Source organism: Erpetoichthys calabaricus, chromosome 7, assembly GCF_900747795.2.
Source record: "Erpetoichthys calabaricus chromosome 7, fErpCal1.3, whole genome shotgun sequence".
Taxonomy (NCBI): Eukaryota; Metazoa; Chordata; class Cladistia; order Polypteriformes; family Polypteridae; genus Erpetoichthys; species Erpetoichthys calabaricus.
Genome location: NC_041400.2, coordinates 165,683,500 through 165,698,010, shown reverse-complemented (window position 1 = coordinate 165,698,010; position 14,511 = coordinate 165,683,500). Strand labels below are relative to the sequence as shown.

At 35.0% G+C, this 14,511-nt stretch overlaps 1 protein-coding gene across 4 annotated transcripts in view; it reads right to left on the bottom strand.

Annotated features, from left to right (window-relative positions):
- Nucleotides 1-14,511, bottom strand: part of arhgef28a (Rho guanine nucleotide exchange factor (GEF) 28a) — a 281,479-nt gene that overhangs the window by 37,518 nt on the left and 229,450 nt on the right. For all 4 annotated transcript variants that reach the window (XM_028805674.2, XM_028805675.2, XM_051929496.1 and 1 more), the window contains 6 exons: nucleotides 11,845-11,921; nucleotides 11,541-11,719; nucleotides 8,564-8,652; nucleotides 7,148-7,330; nucleotides 4,605-4,733; nucleotides 2,375-2,517 (listed from right to left, as the gene is read on the bottom strand). In XM_028805674.2, the coding sequence (XP_028661507.2) occupies nucleotides 2,375-2,517; nucleotides 4,605-4,733; nucleotides 7,148-7,330; nucleotides 8,564-8,652; nucleotides 11,541-11,719; nucleotides 11,845-11,921 (800 nt within the window). The remainder of the gene's footprint in view (nucleotides 1-2,374; nucleotides 2,518-4,604; nucleotides 4,734-7,147; nucleotides 7,331-8,563; nucleotides 8,653-11,540; nucleotides 11,720-11,844; nucleotides 11,922-14,511) is intronic.

Sequence of the window (14,511 nt, the reverse complement as noted above, 5' to 3'; positions counted from 1 at the left end):
ATAAGTCAAGGAATCATTAAGTGTACAAAATTTTATTCAGATTTTTGATTGATCAAAGTAGCCACATTTTGCTTATATAACAGTCAAACTGTGGTAACCCTTTTGATTCAGAATGCCAGTCACACCTCCTCCATGTTTGATAGTTGGCGTCACACACTGAGGAACTATCTTTTCACCAACTTGTGCAAACACCCTGCGTGATAAACCGAAGTTTTCAAATTTTGATTCATCGGTCCATAAGACTTTTTTTCCAGCCTGCAGTTGTCCACAGCTAATATTTCAAGGTCCTATTTTTTCCTTTAAGAAATGGCTTTCTTATTGCCACATGCCATGTCAAACCTGCAGCACAAAGTCTCCTCTTCACAGTAGAAACCAAGACTTGCTTTTTTTAGCCATTGTTAAGCTGTGCTTGAAGCTATTGTGCTGTGAGGCACCTATCACACAAGCTGGTAACCCTCAGAAACTTTTCTTCTGATTGGGTTGTGACTTTGGGCCTGCCAGATCTGTTCCTATCAGAGTTTCTTCCAGTTTCCAATTGACTTTGGATTGTGTGGGACATCGCTGTAGATCATTGACACTTTGAGTTTCTTGGCAATTTCTCTCAATGAAAGGACTATACATGCTAAGGGCAATAATGCTCTCTCATTTGAATTGTTAATTGCAGTTTTCTTGCCATCATCACTGGAATTTACAACTTTCTACAGTGTAATATTGTCCCAAGTAGTACTTCAGAGGATGTAGTAACACAGCCTGTTCCAACTCTGTTTTAAGACAGAGGGTTTCTAAGTAATCAACAGAAGTTGGGGGCACCTGTGCAAATTGTTTGCTTCAACTCACCAGGCTTAATTTAAACCTCTGTAGGTTGTAACCTATTTGTTGTTCCCTGATGAAGGACCATTTGTAATATTCTGATATTTCCTTTTTGTTTCAGTTTTTCCTAAGCTAAACTTTAAATTTAAGCCTCTGACAGTTTACTGCTTAGCTTAGCATTCCTTGCATTTCAACTGAATAAATTTGAAGAAAAACTGAAGTAATCTTAAACTTTTGACTGGTAGTGTATGCAAACATAATGCTGTCATTGGTGGAGCAGTACTGTAAATGAAGTGGGGACATTGGGTGATGGAGCCACTAATTGTACACCTGAAGGTTTTCAAATAATAATTATTGCAGTGCATGTCATATTAATTAATTTTATCTTCAGGAAACAAATCTCTTTCATTATAGAAAAATAACCATGCCCACTAGCCAAGACTTAGACTAAGAAGGTATAGGTTACAAAATAGACTGATATTCAAGGAAAGAATAAAAAGAAAAAAAAGTTTTTGGGAGTTCAGTTAAAAAGTTTACAGAATCAATAAAGTACTTGCTGAGAAGGATCATTATAACATATCTGACAGTTGACTAGGACAATGTATGTAAAACCACAGGGATAATGTATCTTTTTTGTGCCCCACAGTTTATTATTCTCTGCTCTATAATGCCACAAGATTTGATTAATTAATGGCAGTATAATAAATAGGTATGCCCTTTAAAATATTTAAATATTAAGCTTGAAACATTTTGCTAATTTTGAGCAGAAATAAGAAGCAAGAAATTGAAATTAAGAGGTAATCACATACTGTAATTAAGTGCATTCTTGTATATATTATTGTATTTGACACATATATTATTCAGTTAAGTATGAAAAAAGTAATGAAAATGAATTGCAAAATTACAACAAAAATGGCTTTAGATAAAATACCCTTTAAAGGCTAAAGGCTTACTTAAAGTACAAGTGAACATTAGATAATAAACTGCTTGCATAGCAGCAGCGTACTCAAGCTCACATGCTGCGTAGTGTTGAGCATATCCCTGGCCCAAGTCACACATGTTTATGATATGAAATCAGGATATCCAGAGCAGCATGGTGACTCTAAACAGCTGAAGTGTTAGTGAGAGTCAACAAAGGTTGGTGATGTCCTGCTGGATATCGAGAATTGGTGAAGGGATGTGTTATTTTTAAAAATCTTCTATTCATTTTCCAACATATTTATTTCAGGGATGCTTGAAACCAGTGTACAACATAGCAGGATTAAGTACATGGCAAGAACTACCTCTGTGATGGCACATCACATGGAATATTTATGCCAGTATTAATACTCAATTACAACAGATCTTAATCTTTTGGACATGGGAGTAAAAGTGATGTACCGGGGGAAAACTCCCACAAACTCATGGAGAACATGAGAACACACACAGCTTTTAAGTCATCGGATGTAACCTTGTGCCACTATGCAACCCTTGAAAATGTTAGTGGGTCAATATTAATCATTAACAAATTCCAGAAAATAACAGTATTTTATTACACTAAACTTAAAAGAGAAATAGGTTTTACCTTCAGTTCCAAATGGTTGAGGTCCCCTGGCTGAAATTCATTAAGTGCATGTGATACATACTGATCAGGGTATGACAGTTCACCTTCCCGTACTTCAAATTCAGATGTCAAAGATGAAGAACTTTGTGCATTTAATTTTATGGCTTAAAAAATAAAAAGAATATTGTCACAGTAAATTACAGAAGAACAAGAATCATAAGAAACGTATAACGTAAGCAAGATTTGCAGTTTACAAATTAGCAAAATAGGTTATAAGGAAAAGATGACATGTCATTACATATAAAATTTAACTGTTGTTGTTTAACTGCAGCCTATGTTATTATTGCTGTTATTATGTAATATTATAAAATCTACAAGGAAGCAAAGGGAAATATCTGAAGTGCTAGATAGGAGAGAAAGATGGGAGTATCGGGTTTATACTGAGGTAGAGAATAAGGAAGGTAATAGGAGAATGTTTAAGATTGTAAAAAGAACTTAAGTACTTAAAAGAAGTGGTGAGGCGGCCTTCTGCTGTTATGCACCTAAAATCTGGAATAGCCTGCCAGTAGGAATTCGCCAGGCTAATACAGTGGAGCACTTTAAAAAACTATTGAAAACACATTACTTTAACATGGCCTTCTCATAACTTCACTGTAATTTAATCCTGACACTCTGTATATCCAATTCATTATAATAACTATTCATTCAAAATTTGTACTAACCCCTACTCTCTCTTCTGTTTCCTTTTCCAGTGTCCTATTGGTGGTGGCTTGTGCCACCACCATCTACCCAAAGCACCATGATGTTCCAACAATGATGGATGGATTAAAAGCCAGAAGTCTGTATAACCATCAGCATCAAGTGACTCCGTGAGAACCCTAACTACAAAGAGGACTATTTCATTTATGTTAGGTAGAATGCCCAAAGGGGACTGGGCGGTCTCGTGGCCTGGAACCCCTACAGATTTTATTTTTTTCTCCAGCCTTCTGGAGTTTTTTTTTGTTTTTTTCTGTCCACCCTGGCCATCGGACCTTACTCCTTTTTATGTTAACTAAGGTTGTCTTATTTTAATTTCTTATTTGTCTTTTATTCTTCTTTTCTTCATTATGTAAAGCACTTTGAGCTACTTTTTGTATGAAAATGTGCTATATAAGTAAATGTTGTTGTTGTTGTTGTAAAGCATATAGTGAAAAGAAAAACTGGCATAATGTGTATGAAATGGTTAAAAATTCTGAAGGAATAATTTTGATTTTAAAAAATGAAATCAAGAAAACCTGCAAAATGCATATGAAGAATCTGATGAATGAGGAGAATGAAAGGAAAAGGAGAAAGAAAGAAATGACTATGTGATGTTAAGAGAAAGCAAGGTGGCCAAAAATTGTGGATAAATGGCTAGTGTCAGCAGTATGTTAAGAAGTAAATCGGTCTGGAGGGGTGGGGGGTGGGGGGGGTGGGGCGCTAATAAAGACGTGAGCTCATACTGCTCATGCTAGTAATTTTTTACTGAGGCACAGTGAAATTAAGGAGAAGCTGCTTAAGGGGAAATTTCATAGAGATGTGAAAAGCCATGAGTTGAATGCAAAAATAAAGTAAATTGGTTGTCATAAGCAAATGAGAGGTAGTGAAGATGATAAATGCAATAGTATTTTGTGTGTATGATGAAAATATTGGAAGGGTACTTTTTGCAGTGCATCTCATACATACAGTACTGGAAATTTGTGAAGCAATATTTTTTTTGCTGAATTGTTGTACAAGGAGAGCAAGCAAGTGAAAACCTAAGTTTCAACAACAGAATTAATTTAGAGAAAGAAGGGAGTACTGTTACTTGGATGACATGCATAAGGATGAGATGTGTCTCGTTGGTGGCAGCAAGGGTAATATAAGCAAGATTAAATATGTAAAGAATTGTTTCTGGAATTTAAGGAGAATGTTTCATACATGTTTCATATATGTTAATAATGAGAGTAAACTGATGGAAGCAAAGGTTGAAGTATCACTAGGAAGGACTGAACCCAGAACTACCACACTGATATGTAGCATTTCACAGTAGAGACAGCAAGTCACATGAACATAAACAGGTTGAGCTACATTAGACATGTGGAGTAAAAATGCATAACGTTAACAGAATTAAAAGCTGACTGTGAAGAAAGTGCTGACGATCACAAGAAAAAGGTTAGAAAATTAGAATAGAAATACCATTTTGAGAAAACCCACCCAATAATAGGTCTAAACCAGTGTCTGTTTAACTTACATTCATGTGGAAATTCTGGAATACTCTCACAACTTTCAGAATCTTTCAGTTTTACTGATGAATCTGACACTCCAATACTCTCGTCAGAACAGAAGGATTCCAAAGTAAGTGTACTAAGTAGTTTTTCAACTGTGAAATGATCAGACATTAGTTGAAATTATAAATTCCATTACATTAAACATAATAATTTATCAAGTAGACACAGTTTATGCTAAGCCAATAGAACATTGTATGTTTACATGGATGATGCTGCTGTTTATAAAATTGGCTCATCCTTTGGAGACTGTTATGACTGCTGTTATCCATCAGAATTTTAACCACATTGTTTGAGGATTATTTTCTAATATAGCCAATCCTTTATTAACATTATGGTCAAATTAAAAAGAACAGACAACAAATTCATTGCTCAATAATAGCAGTTTCAGAGGAAGTTTTCAATTCCAAATCTTTGTTTTAATCAATGAATATGACATTGTATATTGCAAAGAACAATGTTTGAATTTTCTGGTACTGTGTTCAGCATCCCTGGAGAAGCCTTGACTGCTTTAGGGCATGCTGCCCACTAGTCATTTACATAATTTATGCCTTAAAATGAGATATGGCCCTTTTACAGTACCATTTATGGACCATTAACTAATGTATAGTATATTGCAATGACAAATATCTCAAGTGATACTGGCACCCAAAAATCACTTTGGGACTATTTCTGATAATTCTGAATTCTGAGACCACTCTGTGAACATGTTACACACACAAAAATCAATAACAATGCCTAAAAACATGACTTACATAAATAGATGATAAATCTTACCCTGTCTTATTTTCCTTTGTATCTATCCAACTTAAGCAATAGAGAAGTAATGGAATAAATATACTAAATGATAAAGATGTTTAATTTAAGTTTGAAGTTCCTTGTATTATTTGCTTTTCCAGCTTCTTTAAGTAGGGTAGAAAGAGTGAAAATGTTTGTGTTCTTGGGATTTCTTTTAGCATGGTTTTATGCAATCACAGTAATTGCATTCTTTTTGTCAAGAGTGTATAATCTTGAAGATGTTTTTTGTAGAAGATGGTTACAAGATTAAATTGACAAGATTAAATTATTTCCTGTAGTTTTGGATCCTGGAAAATCAGACCTCACTTTCTACAGATTAACCAAGTCTATTTCAGCTTTATTCTGTAACACCTGCTCATATGATCTCCTATATTGACTCAAAACCAGTGCAGGAAAAATTCTTTGGGACTGGACTGGTTGTGACTGGGGCAACAATGTCTGTCATGTTGACTCCTGATAAGCAATATCTGCAGAGATGAGTGAAGTACCCCAGAAGATTTAAGAACAGAGGTAGCGGTACTTAACGGAATATCTCTGTAAGTGATAAAGGAGACAAGGAAAGAAAGACCTGACTTAATTAAGCTTCATTTCTAGCTCATTTTTTAAAACACCACAAAAACCTTTTTCTTTCTTTCTTTCTTTCTTTCTTTCTTTCTTTCTTTCTTTCTTTCTTTCTTTCTTTCTTTCTTTCTTTCTTTCTTTCTTTCTTTCTTTCTTTCTTTCTTTCTTTCTTTCTTTCTTCCACAATGATCATGAAGCTATAAGAAAAACTGATTTGGATGGGTGGTATATCCTTAACTAACATAAAAGTTCAAAGCACTGTAGTGATAGAACAGTATTTATCAATGAACATGTTGCTTTGGTGAATAAATACATTTTTAATTTTCTAGAACTATAATGTAAATTTTATCCATCCATTTTCTAACTTACTGTACTTACCTCATTCAGGGTTGTCATTACATATTTAGGCATTGATAAAGCTTTTACACATGAACTTTACATTAGAGTTTACAGTGAGTTTAGAAGCATAGAGGCAATAAGTAAGTTTTAAGAAAGTTCATTTGACCAAAGTTGCTTTCACTTTCGTGGCATACTGTGTATAGCCATGGTGTTTTCCTTATAAGGAAGAGGTCAATCAAAGAAACATACTGTACTTAGCCATTTTGTCCTTTACAAATGCATTTGCTTTGTTTTAATTATCTGTTTCTGCAAGTACATTATCTAGGATCCAAGCGTAATAAAATACATTATTATTATATGTGCACAGTCACAAAATGACTTCTGACACTGTCATTGAATGTGAAGTAGTATGTTGTATATAATGTAAAAAATATATAATGATGTCAAACAGAATAAATAAATTGTACACATTTTAATATGAAACTTAACCTATAAAGCAACTAATGTATCAATTATACATGTAACTTTGCTAAATAGGTTGAAAATTTGAAGTGTCAATCCTGATATCCAAAAGCTTTATATGCATTGTGGTAAGACAAATGCAACTGCACATTAGAACATGGTAAAAAAAATGGTAAGAAAAACATGAGAAAAACAGACTTTCAGTCACAATTAACAGTTGACAAAAGGCAAATGAGTTACCAATGAAAATATGAGTAACACAATCCAATGAAAGTAGAATTATCTTTTCATACAGTAATGTTTTGAAGAGACATCCCAAATTTAAGTTTAAAACAAATATTACTCTCACCTTCTTTGATAGCAGTTGTCAAAAGGGCAGCTGCCTGTGGCACCTCCTCTGGGTCAGGTTTGATCAGTAAGTGATGCTCTGAGACAGGCTGACAAGGGAAATCCAGGGCTGTGAGCTTGCTGTATATATTCAGTTTCTCTTCGAGACTTTGGCAAATTTGTTCATCGTGACTATGCAGGTTTTCTGTTAAAACAAGATAAAAATAACTGCAAATATTTCCTCATGTCATAATCAGTTTACTCAGAAAATAGCAAAATTAGGAGTTTTACATGGCAGTAGAAAGAAATATGAAAGATCTAATATTTTAGAATAAAATGTAATATATGTTCCCTTCTTGTTTTAATTGAATTCTTCTGTGCCAGTGTTTTAATTGCTTTGTTAGGAGTCACATAGCAAGGGTTCACAACATACAGCCCAACTCACTTGAACATACGGCCTGTCCAAGCTCCTTAATGCTACTAACAATCACAAACCATTTGCATCGGTCATTCTTCTATAAGTTTAGTGAATGTTTAACACCACATTATGTGTAAAGGCTCATGATCCTCTAGTAATTTGTATGTCTGTGTGACGGTATGCGTTGGCTCCATGCTCTCACTTCCATTTTGGGAGCCTCTTCAACCCAATTCCGTCGATAACGTAACTGGATGTGCCAGGCAGATGAGGACAAAACATGCACATAGCAAGGGGTAGGTGCATATAGACGCCAAGTGTTTTTATTTAAAACAATTCAAAAATTAAAAAGGCGTTCAGTGCAAAAGGTTCAGTAAATAAGTTACCCCATAAAAAGAAGGTGTTCAGTGGGGTTTAAAAATTAACCAAAAAAATATTCCTTTAAAAATAAGGTTAAAACCCAGTGTTCCCAAGGATGAAAGCTGAAGTTAGATTGAATCATCATAATAAAAGAACTAATTTATGGCTCTATCATAGGCCATTAACCATTGCTTGTGTCTCTGTGTTAGCACTTCTTACATCACATCATGTGTTGTTCTAGTCCATTGAATCTGTTAAATAATGTGAATTCAAGGAAGACAAAGATATTATCTGTTCAAAGAAAATAGAATATGTTAGTAGTAGAATAATGAAATATCAGTTAGTTAAAAAAAGAATCTGACTGATTTTATAATAAACTGCAGTAGGGCATTTATGGTTACTGCCTTGTTTATTGGGGCAGTGTAATGGTGCTAGGGACTAAACGGGAGAGTTGCTGAAGCAATTAAAATAAGATAATAATAATGACTGTAAATACCCATTCATCCATCTATTACAAAACCTGTTTAGTCTAATGTAAGGCTATGGGTGGAGGTTTGTAATCTGGCTGAGAAAGAACATCATGGTATTGTTTAACAAACAACTTACTATAGCTGCTAACCTGAAATTGTCTACCATCATTTTTACACAAATCAATCATCATACCCTGAAATTTGTGTATCTTCTGTATCCTTGCCTCTGCCATCTGTCTGTCTTCTTCAGTTTCACCTTCCTTATCCTCTTCCTGTGGACAACTTCAAAGAAACATGTTAGTAAGCATCAAGGCACACTTTACTAAGCACTACAGCACCATAATCTTAAGTACAATTTAAGTTTGATCTTCTCAAATATTTTGAACACTTTATTCTTCAGTGTTTCACCAAACAATACAGAACATTTTTTACACAATAGTAAAGCACAAAAAAGCACAGTAATTAACATAGCTGTCTCATGGACCCAGTGTCTTTTGTTCAAATCCTGTGTCTGCTTATTGCCCGTGTGGAGTTTGCACATTTTCCCTGTGTATGAGTGATTCCATAATGGCAGTTACTTCTTGCTGGGTTGGAACTATGAATGCTACTTCTTTGCATTTCTTGGTTTACTGTGGGTCAACAAGTATATGTTTAATCCCACATTGTTAAAACTGGATAGTTTGTTGAATAAGTAAATTACTGATATGGCATGCAAGCTGGGTAAAACTAACACCTTTTGTGTTGCTTCCTCAATTGAATTCATGATTCATGATATAAATTGTGAAGCTCCATAAACTCTATAAGTTAAGCTAGGTTAAGTGTAACATGCGACATTTTAAGAACATTTACTCAGCTGTTTCAGAGTGAAGCAAGGTTTCTGTAGTGCTGGCCCTCTCATTACAATCCTCAAAACATCATGAAGCCTGTATTTTAAAATGAATGCGAAGTAAATGCAAAATTTTGCCAAAGTAGACATAGCCATTTTAGAGTGATGTATTATTTTTGTGTTGGTGCCCCTTCACACCACACCCACCCCCGGCCTCCATTGTTTTCATTAAAACACTGATGTGGAATATAGCCTTCACTGTAACTAGGGCCAAACCTAAACATTACGCCAAACACATTACCCTTAGCTTGACCATTTTGGTCTGATAACAGGGTTTGCACCAAAAACCACATTACTCCCCCATTTCTCAATGGAACTTTTAATAGGCCTTGAAGCCTAGATTTAAAGGTATATCAACAGAATTTTGCATGTAAAATTTCATGAACTTTAACTCAGCCGTATAGCATTTATTTTTAGTTGGACCAATGGTAATCTACAAGCAAGATTTAGTGAGAATCGGTTCAGACGTTTTTGCATGATTGGTGAACAAACAGACAAACAAAGAAACAGACAAGATGCAATTTGAGGGTTGAATTGAAGTGAAAATCTGATAAATAACATTAAACAAAGCCAAAAAGTCAAAACACAGAGGGTATTATGATTTTTATATATATTTTGAAAAACTGTAAATATGTTATTTAAATTTAAAATATTAAAATGCTTAAATAGTCCTCTTCTACAGGTTTTAAGTTAAAGTTTAACATGAACAGCAATTACTTACTCGGCCATTACCTAATTAGACTTAATTATTTTATTATACAGGTATTTAATTTAAGGATATGTCTGATCATGGTGGTGTTTAAATAGATCTTTCATCTGCTAATAATCAATTTAACCACCTTATAGGTATCCCCAACATGGCTTTGGCATTGTGTTTTTAAAAGCACTTTTGATGTTTAGTGATGACTTGACATTCACTACTGGATATAGTTGGATCTAAACAAACATGTCACTCTTTGTGGGATGTTTGTGGACCTCACAGATTACCTTTGTTAAGTAAACTAAATAAAAAATGTTTTGAAATATTTCAAAGATTTGGACTTCTAATTTATGGCTTACTGATACATAGCTTTCAGTATTTCAAGAGATAATGTATATAATCAGTTTTATTATAATTTTACAAAAAAGAAAAGAATCAACTTTATTCCCAGGCACTGTGCCAATCCTGTACATATTTTGAGAAGGGACAGATTTACAAAAGAGTAAGAAAAGGAAATACAGAATCCAGGCCTGACTAAATCTATCATGGAGAAGAACCTACACTGATGGAAAGGTAGCTTCTATAAATACAAGAGTTGGTAGCAGGTATTGGGGGGCTCATATAATGGTAATGCAATTTGGTAGCCACTTGAGGACTGTCTTTAATGAAATCATGATGTGAGTAGTAAGTAATCTTCTGGAATTTATACTACCCTCCTGCACTAGATTAACAGAAAGGTCATGAGAGAAAGTCAGAAATTCATGATTGTTTTAGTAGACCTCTGTGTTCTGGAAATATGATCTGGTGTGGACAGACTGAGCTGTACCACATGTTTTGAAGGGTAAACAGCCCTTGCCCAGAAAGTATGCCTGAGCCTTTGACCATGTATTGAGTACTGAACTACAAGTAATCCCAGGGCTGCCAGCGGGAGCTCTAGGAAGAAGGGCACAGGGCTTTCTGAAGCATGGCTCTGAATGTACAGTATTTTCATGATGGAATGTGAAATGCCTCAGCAACATTACTATGCTTAGCTAAGAGGAGAATGTACCATGTGTTCCCCTGGGTAGAAAGGAATCATGACCATTGGAAAAGCCTTTGTCTTGTGCTTGAGCATTGTGTTTTAAGTGGTGAGCAAAAATCAAGAATCAACACAGGAGATGCAGTAAGGTTTTTTCTTGTTTATCTATTAGTTACTTTTTGTTTTCCCACTTTGTATTGCTCCCTTCTGTATTTTGTATTGATAAACCACTATTTCTGATAAAAGAACTGATTCGTGAAATTTCCAAATTTTACCAAGAAAGGCTCTTCCTCACCCACCATAATCCTGCACTAGAATAAGTGACATTGCTTGTGCAGATTTTGTATATTGGTTCCAGTGAGAGCAACAGTGGATGGGCAGGCTTATGCATGACTTGTGATAGACCGATTCCCCATCCTCAGTTGGTTTCCACATTGTGGCCCTATGCTACTGGCTTCCTCAGAAACTGAGGAAGAAGCCAGATGGATAGATGGATTAATCTGAAAAAAAAATACCTTTCTCCAATTATTGATATGCAAAAGAAAGTTAAAAAAATTAGACTTCACCTTTCCACAGCTTCTCGTATTAGTCGCATCCAGGTGTTGCGCTCCTCTTTGGTATTGGTGTGAATTTCATACATCTCTGGACCTGAAGTGGAGGCACTAATCAAAAACATTCCTCTTTCCTCATTGGCTACTTCTCTTACAATTAGTTTCTGTAATGGAATGACTGGTGGCTTCTGATCCTAAACAAAAAAAAAAAACTTTCTGTACAACATTTGAAGGATTTAACTCAGCTCTGGTTCTCTCATACCAGGGTTAACTGGTGAAGAAAACATATTTGCTCACTATTTTAATTGCTTTAACTTACCACTGCAGCAAATACATACTTCTGGTCCTTCTCTTGTAGAAATATTAAAACATCTGTAAGTAGGAGAGCCAGTATATCTACAAAGAATTCAGAGAAGTAACCATTAAGTTGGAAACAATCTCTTTTTAATCCTTTGTTTGTAATTATATCACTACTATTATGTAATACTAGTGCCTTATCCTAATACAAATAAAACCTACTGTAATGAATATATAGAAATGGGAAAAAGTAGGTTTTGTCTAAAAAGAGAAAAGGTAAAATCACAATGCTGAGAAAAAAACATTAAATAAAGTATTCTCCTTCTCGACCATTCAGGTCTGCTGATGAATGGTGTCTGGTGATACCAGTTCTGAGTGGCATCAAATCAAAATCCAGACTGATTTTGTGTATAGCTCCTAGCAGGTGGAATGAGATGTCCACTTCATTCAAAATTCTGACAACCCTTAGTATGTATAAGAAGGATTTGAAGACTCTATTGTTTGCTGAATTTGTGACTAACTGATATTAGCTGTTATGTTTATTGTAATCTAGGACTTGTAACAAGCTGTTTTTTTGTTTGGAGCTCTTCACTTGTCATGATCAATTTTATACCTTTGTCCTGCAACATGTTACCAAAGAGTCCCCAGACTTGATTGATTACTTGATTATGTTGACCTCTTTTGTAAGTTGCTTTGGATAAAAGCATCTGCTAAGCAAATCAATGCAATGTAAAATTAAATTGAATCAAAAGAATTTTATATACTGCTGTAGCGTGCCTACATGCTAGGAGGACTGGGGGAGCAAGTGTGGTCAGAGCGTTACGTCCCCCGGGACGCTAGATGGCAACACCCCTGGATTGCAGCAGTGCCTCTGACTCCCGCAGGGCTTAATGGGAGTTGGGAGTGTGGTGCAGCCCTGTTGGGATCCGCAGGCGCTGCTGCAAAAGGAGTTGCTGAGCCCTTACGGGCAGTTCTTCTGCCACTCCTGGAAGTGCTCCCGGAAATGAGTACTCAAGCACCTGGAGCCAGCAGCCACTACCCGGGGACCCAGAGTCAGGAGGAGGAAGACTAAGCTTGACCCGAGGAGTGGAGGAGAAGGAAAAGAAAGAGGAAGACTTATTGTCTGTAAATTGTGCTGTGCTTGGACTGTGTTACTATGCTTATGGGAGACGGGGAAGACTTTCCCATAAGGGAAAAGAAAAAAAATAAAAATCAGCGTGTGCCTTGCACTTGTGTCCCACACTTGTCTGTGTCAGGTTCAGGTGGCAGAGCCAGCCCGGTGGTCCACACTGCACAACAAATTCAGAAAGTTCTGTTTATACTAGATGGACCTTACTATATGAACCTTTTCAAATTCTTTAAGATTCTATGCATAGAGTTACTGTATGTAGGTCTTCCCTACAATGTTGTATTGAGATAAATATTGGTAATGTTTTAAATTTTACAGTATAGAATAACTGTTCCTTTTATACCTTTTGAAAATTCATGCAACCAAGACAAACTTTGTCTACAACAGAATTAGCATCTTTTTTTCTATGTACAGTATGTAGGCAAAGATGCAGCAGGAAACATGGCAATATTCTTGTGCAAGCTGATACTAAGGCAATTACACATTATTTACTAGATCATATAGTCATACAGGTCTGTCCAGCCATTACTTAAATAATATAATATATATATATTATGCAGTACAAATACTGATTAAACTCTCTTTGTGTTGTATCAAACTAACTAAGAAAAAAGTTGCAACAATATAAACTTCCTCGGGTTACCTTTTGCAATTGTTAGCTTTTTTTTGTCATGCCCATGTTAAATCTAAAAATGCAATTAAAATGGTGACCACTAGAGGACAGACTGTGGTAAATGAAAAAACAAAGCAAAACGTTTACTTCAATGGAAGTCAGTTTAAAAAAATTACCATTTCTATTTAGTAACAATCTACATAAAAATTAGAATAGCTGCAAAGCTGACGATAATAACAAGCCAGATTTATGGATTCTCTTTATTTTCGACTAATTTACTTTTTAGGTGCTTAATTACTTCCTTTTAAAGGTTGATCCTGATGAAAATATTTTGAAATTTTCTGAAATTCAGCTTAGTAATTACTGATTCTGTTGACAGCTAAAGTTTATATACTCTAATATATACTTATATATACTGTACTTATATACTTTTCCCTAACATTTACTATGCTGTCAAATAATATAGGAAAGCTGAATAAAGAGAAATATATTGAAAAATAAAACATAATTGGGTCAGCTACCACAGCTGATAAGCAAAGTCGCACAAATACAATGACTGATTTTACTATTCACTAAAAGTAACAATATTTTCTGATATACCTTTGAACAATTTGATATTGAAATTGCGAATTCTGCAGTAAACAACAGTCATTCAAACGTTTTACTGTGTGCTTCAATATTATTATTTTTAATTTGGTTTGAAACATGCTTTTTAAGTTGTGGTTTGATATTCAGGTTAAAATCTTTCACTGTACCTCTCATAAGATTAGAAAAACACTTTTTATATATTCAAAATTATGTGCAGTAGGAGATCCACGAAGGGAGAAAAAACGAATCACGTATCATAAAATAGTTTTATTCCTGAGCTTTCATGTGTGTTAAGAATTACAGGCCATATGTCACACAGTGACAGACTACAATATTGCTTCTTGTGTAAAAAACTGAAA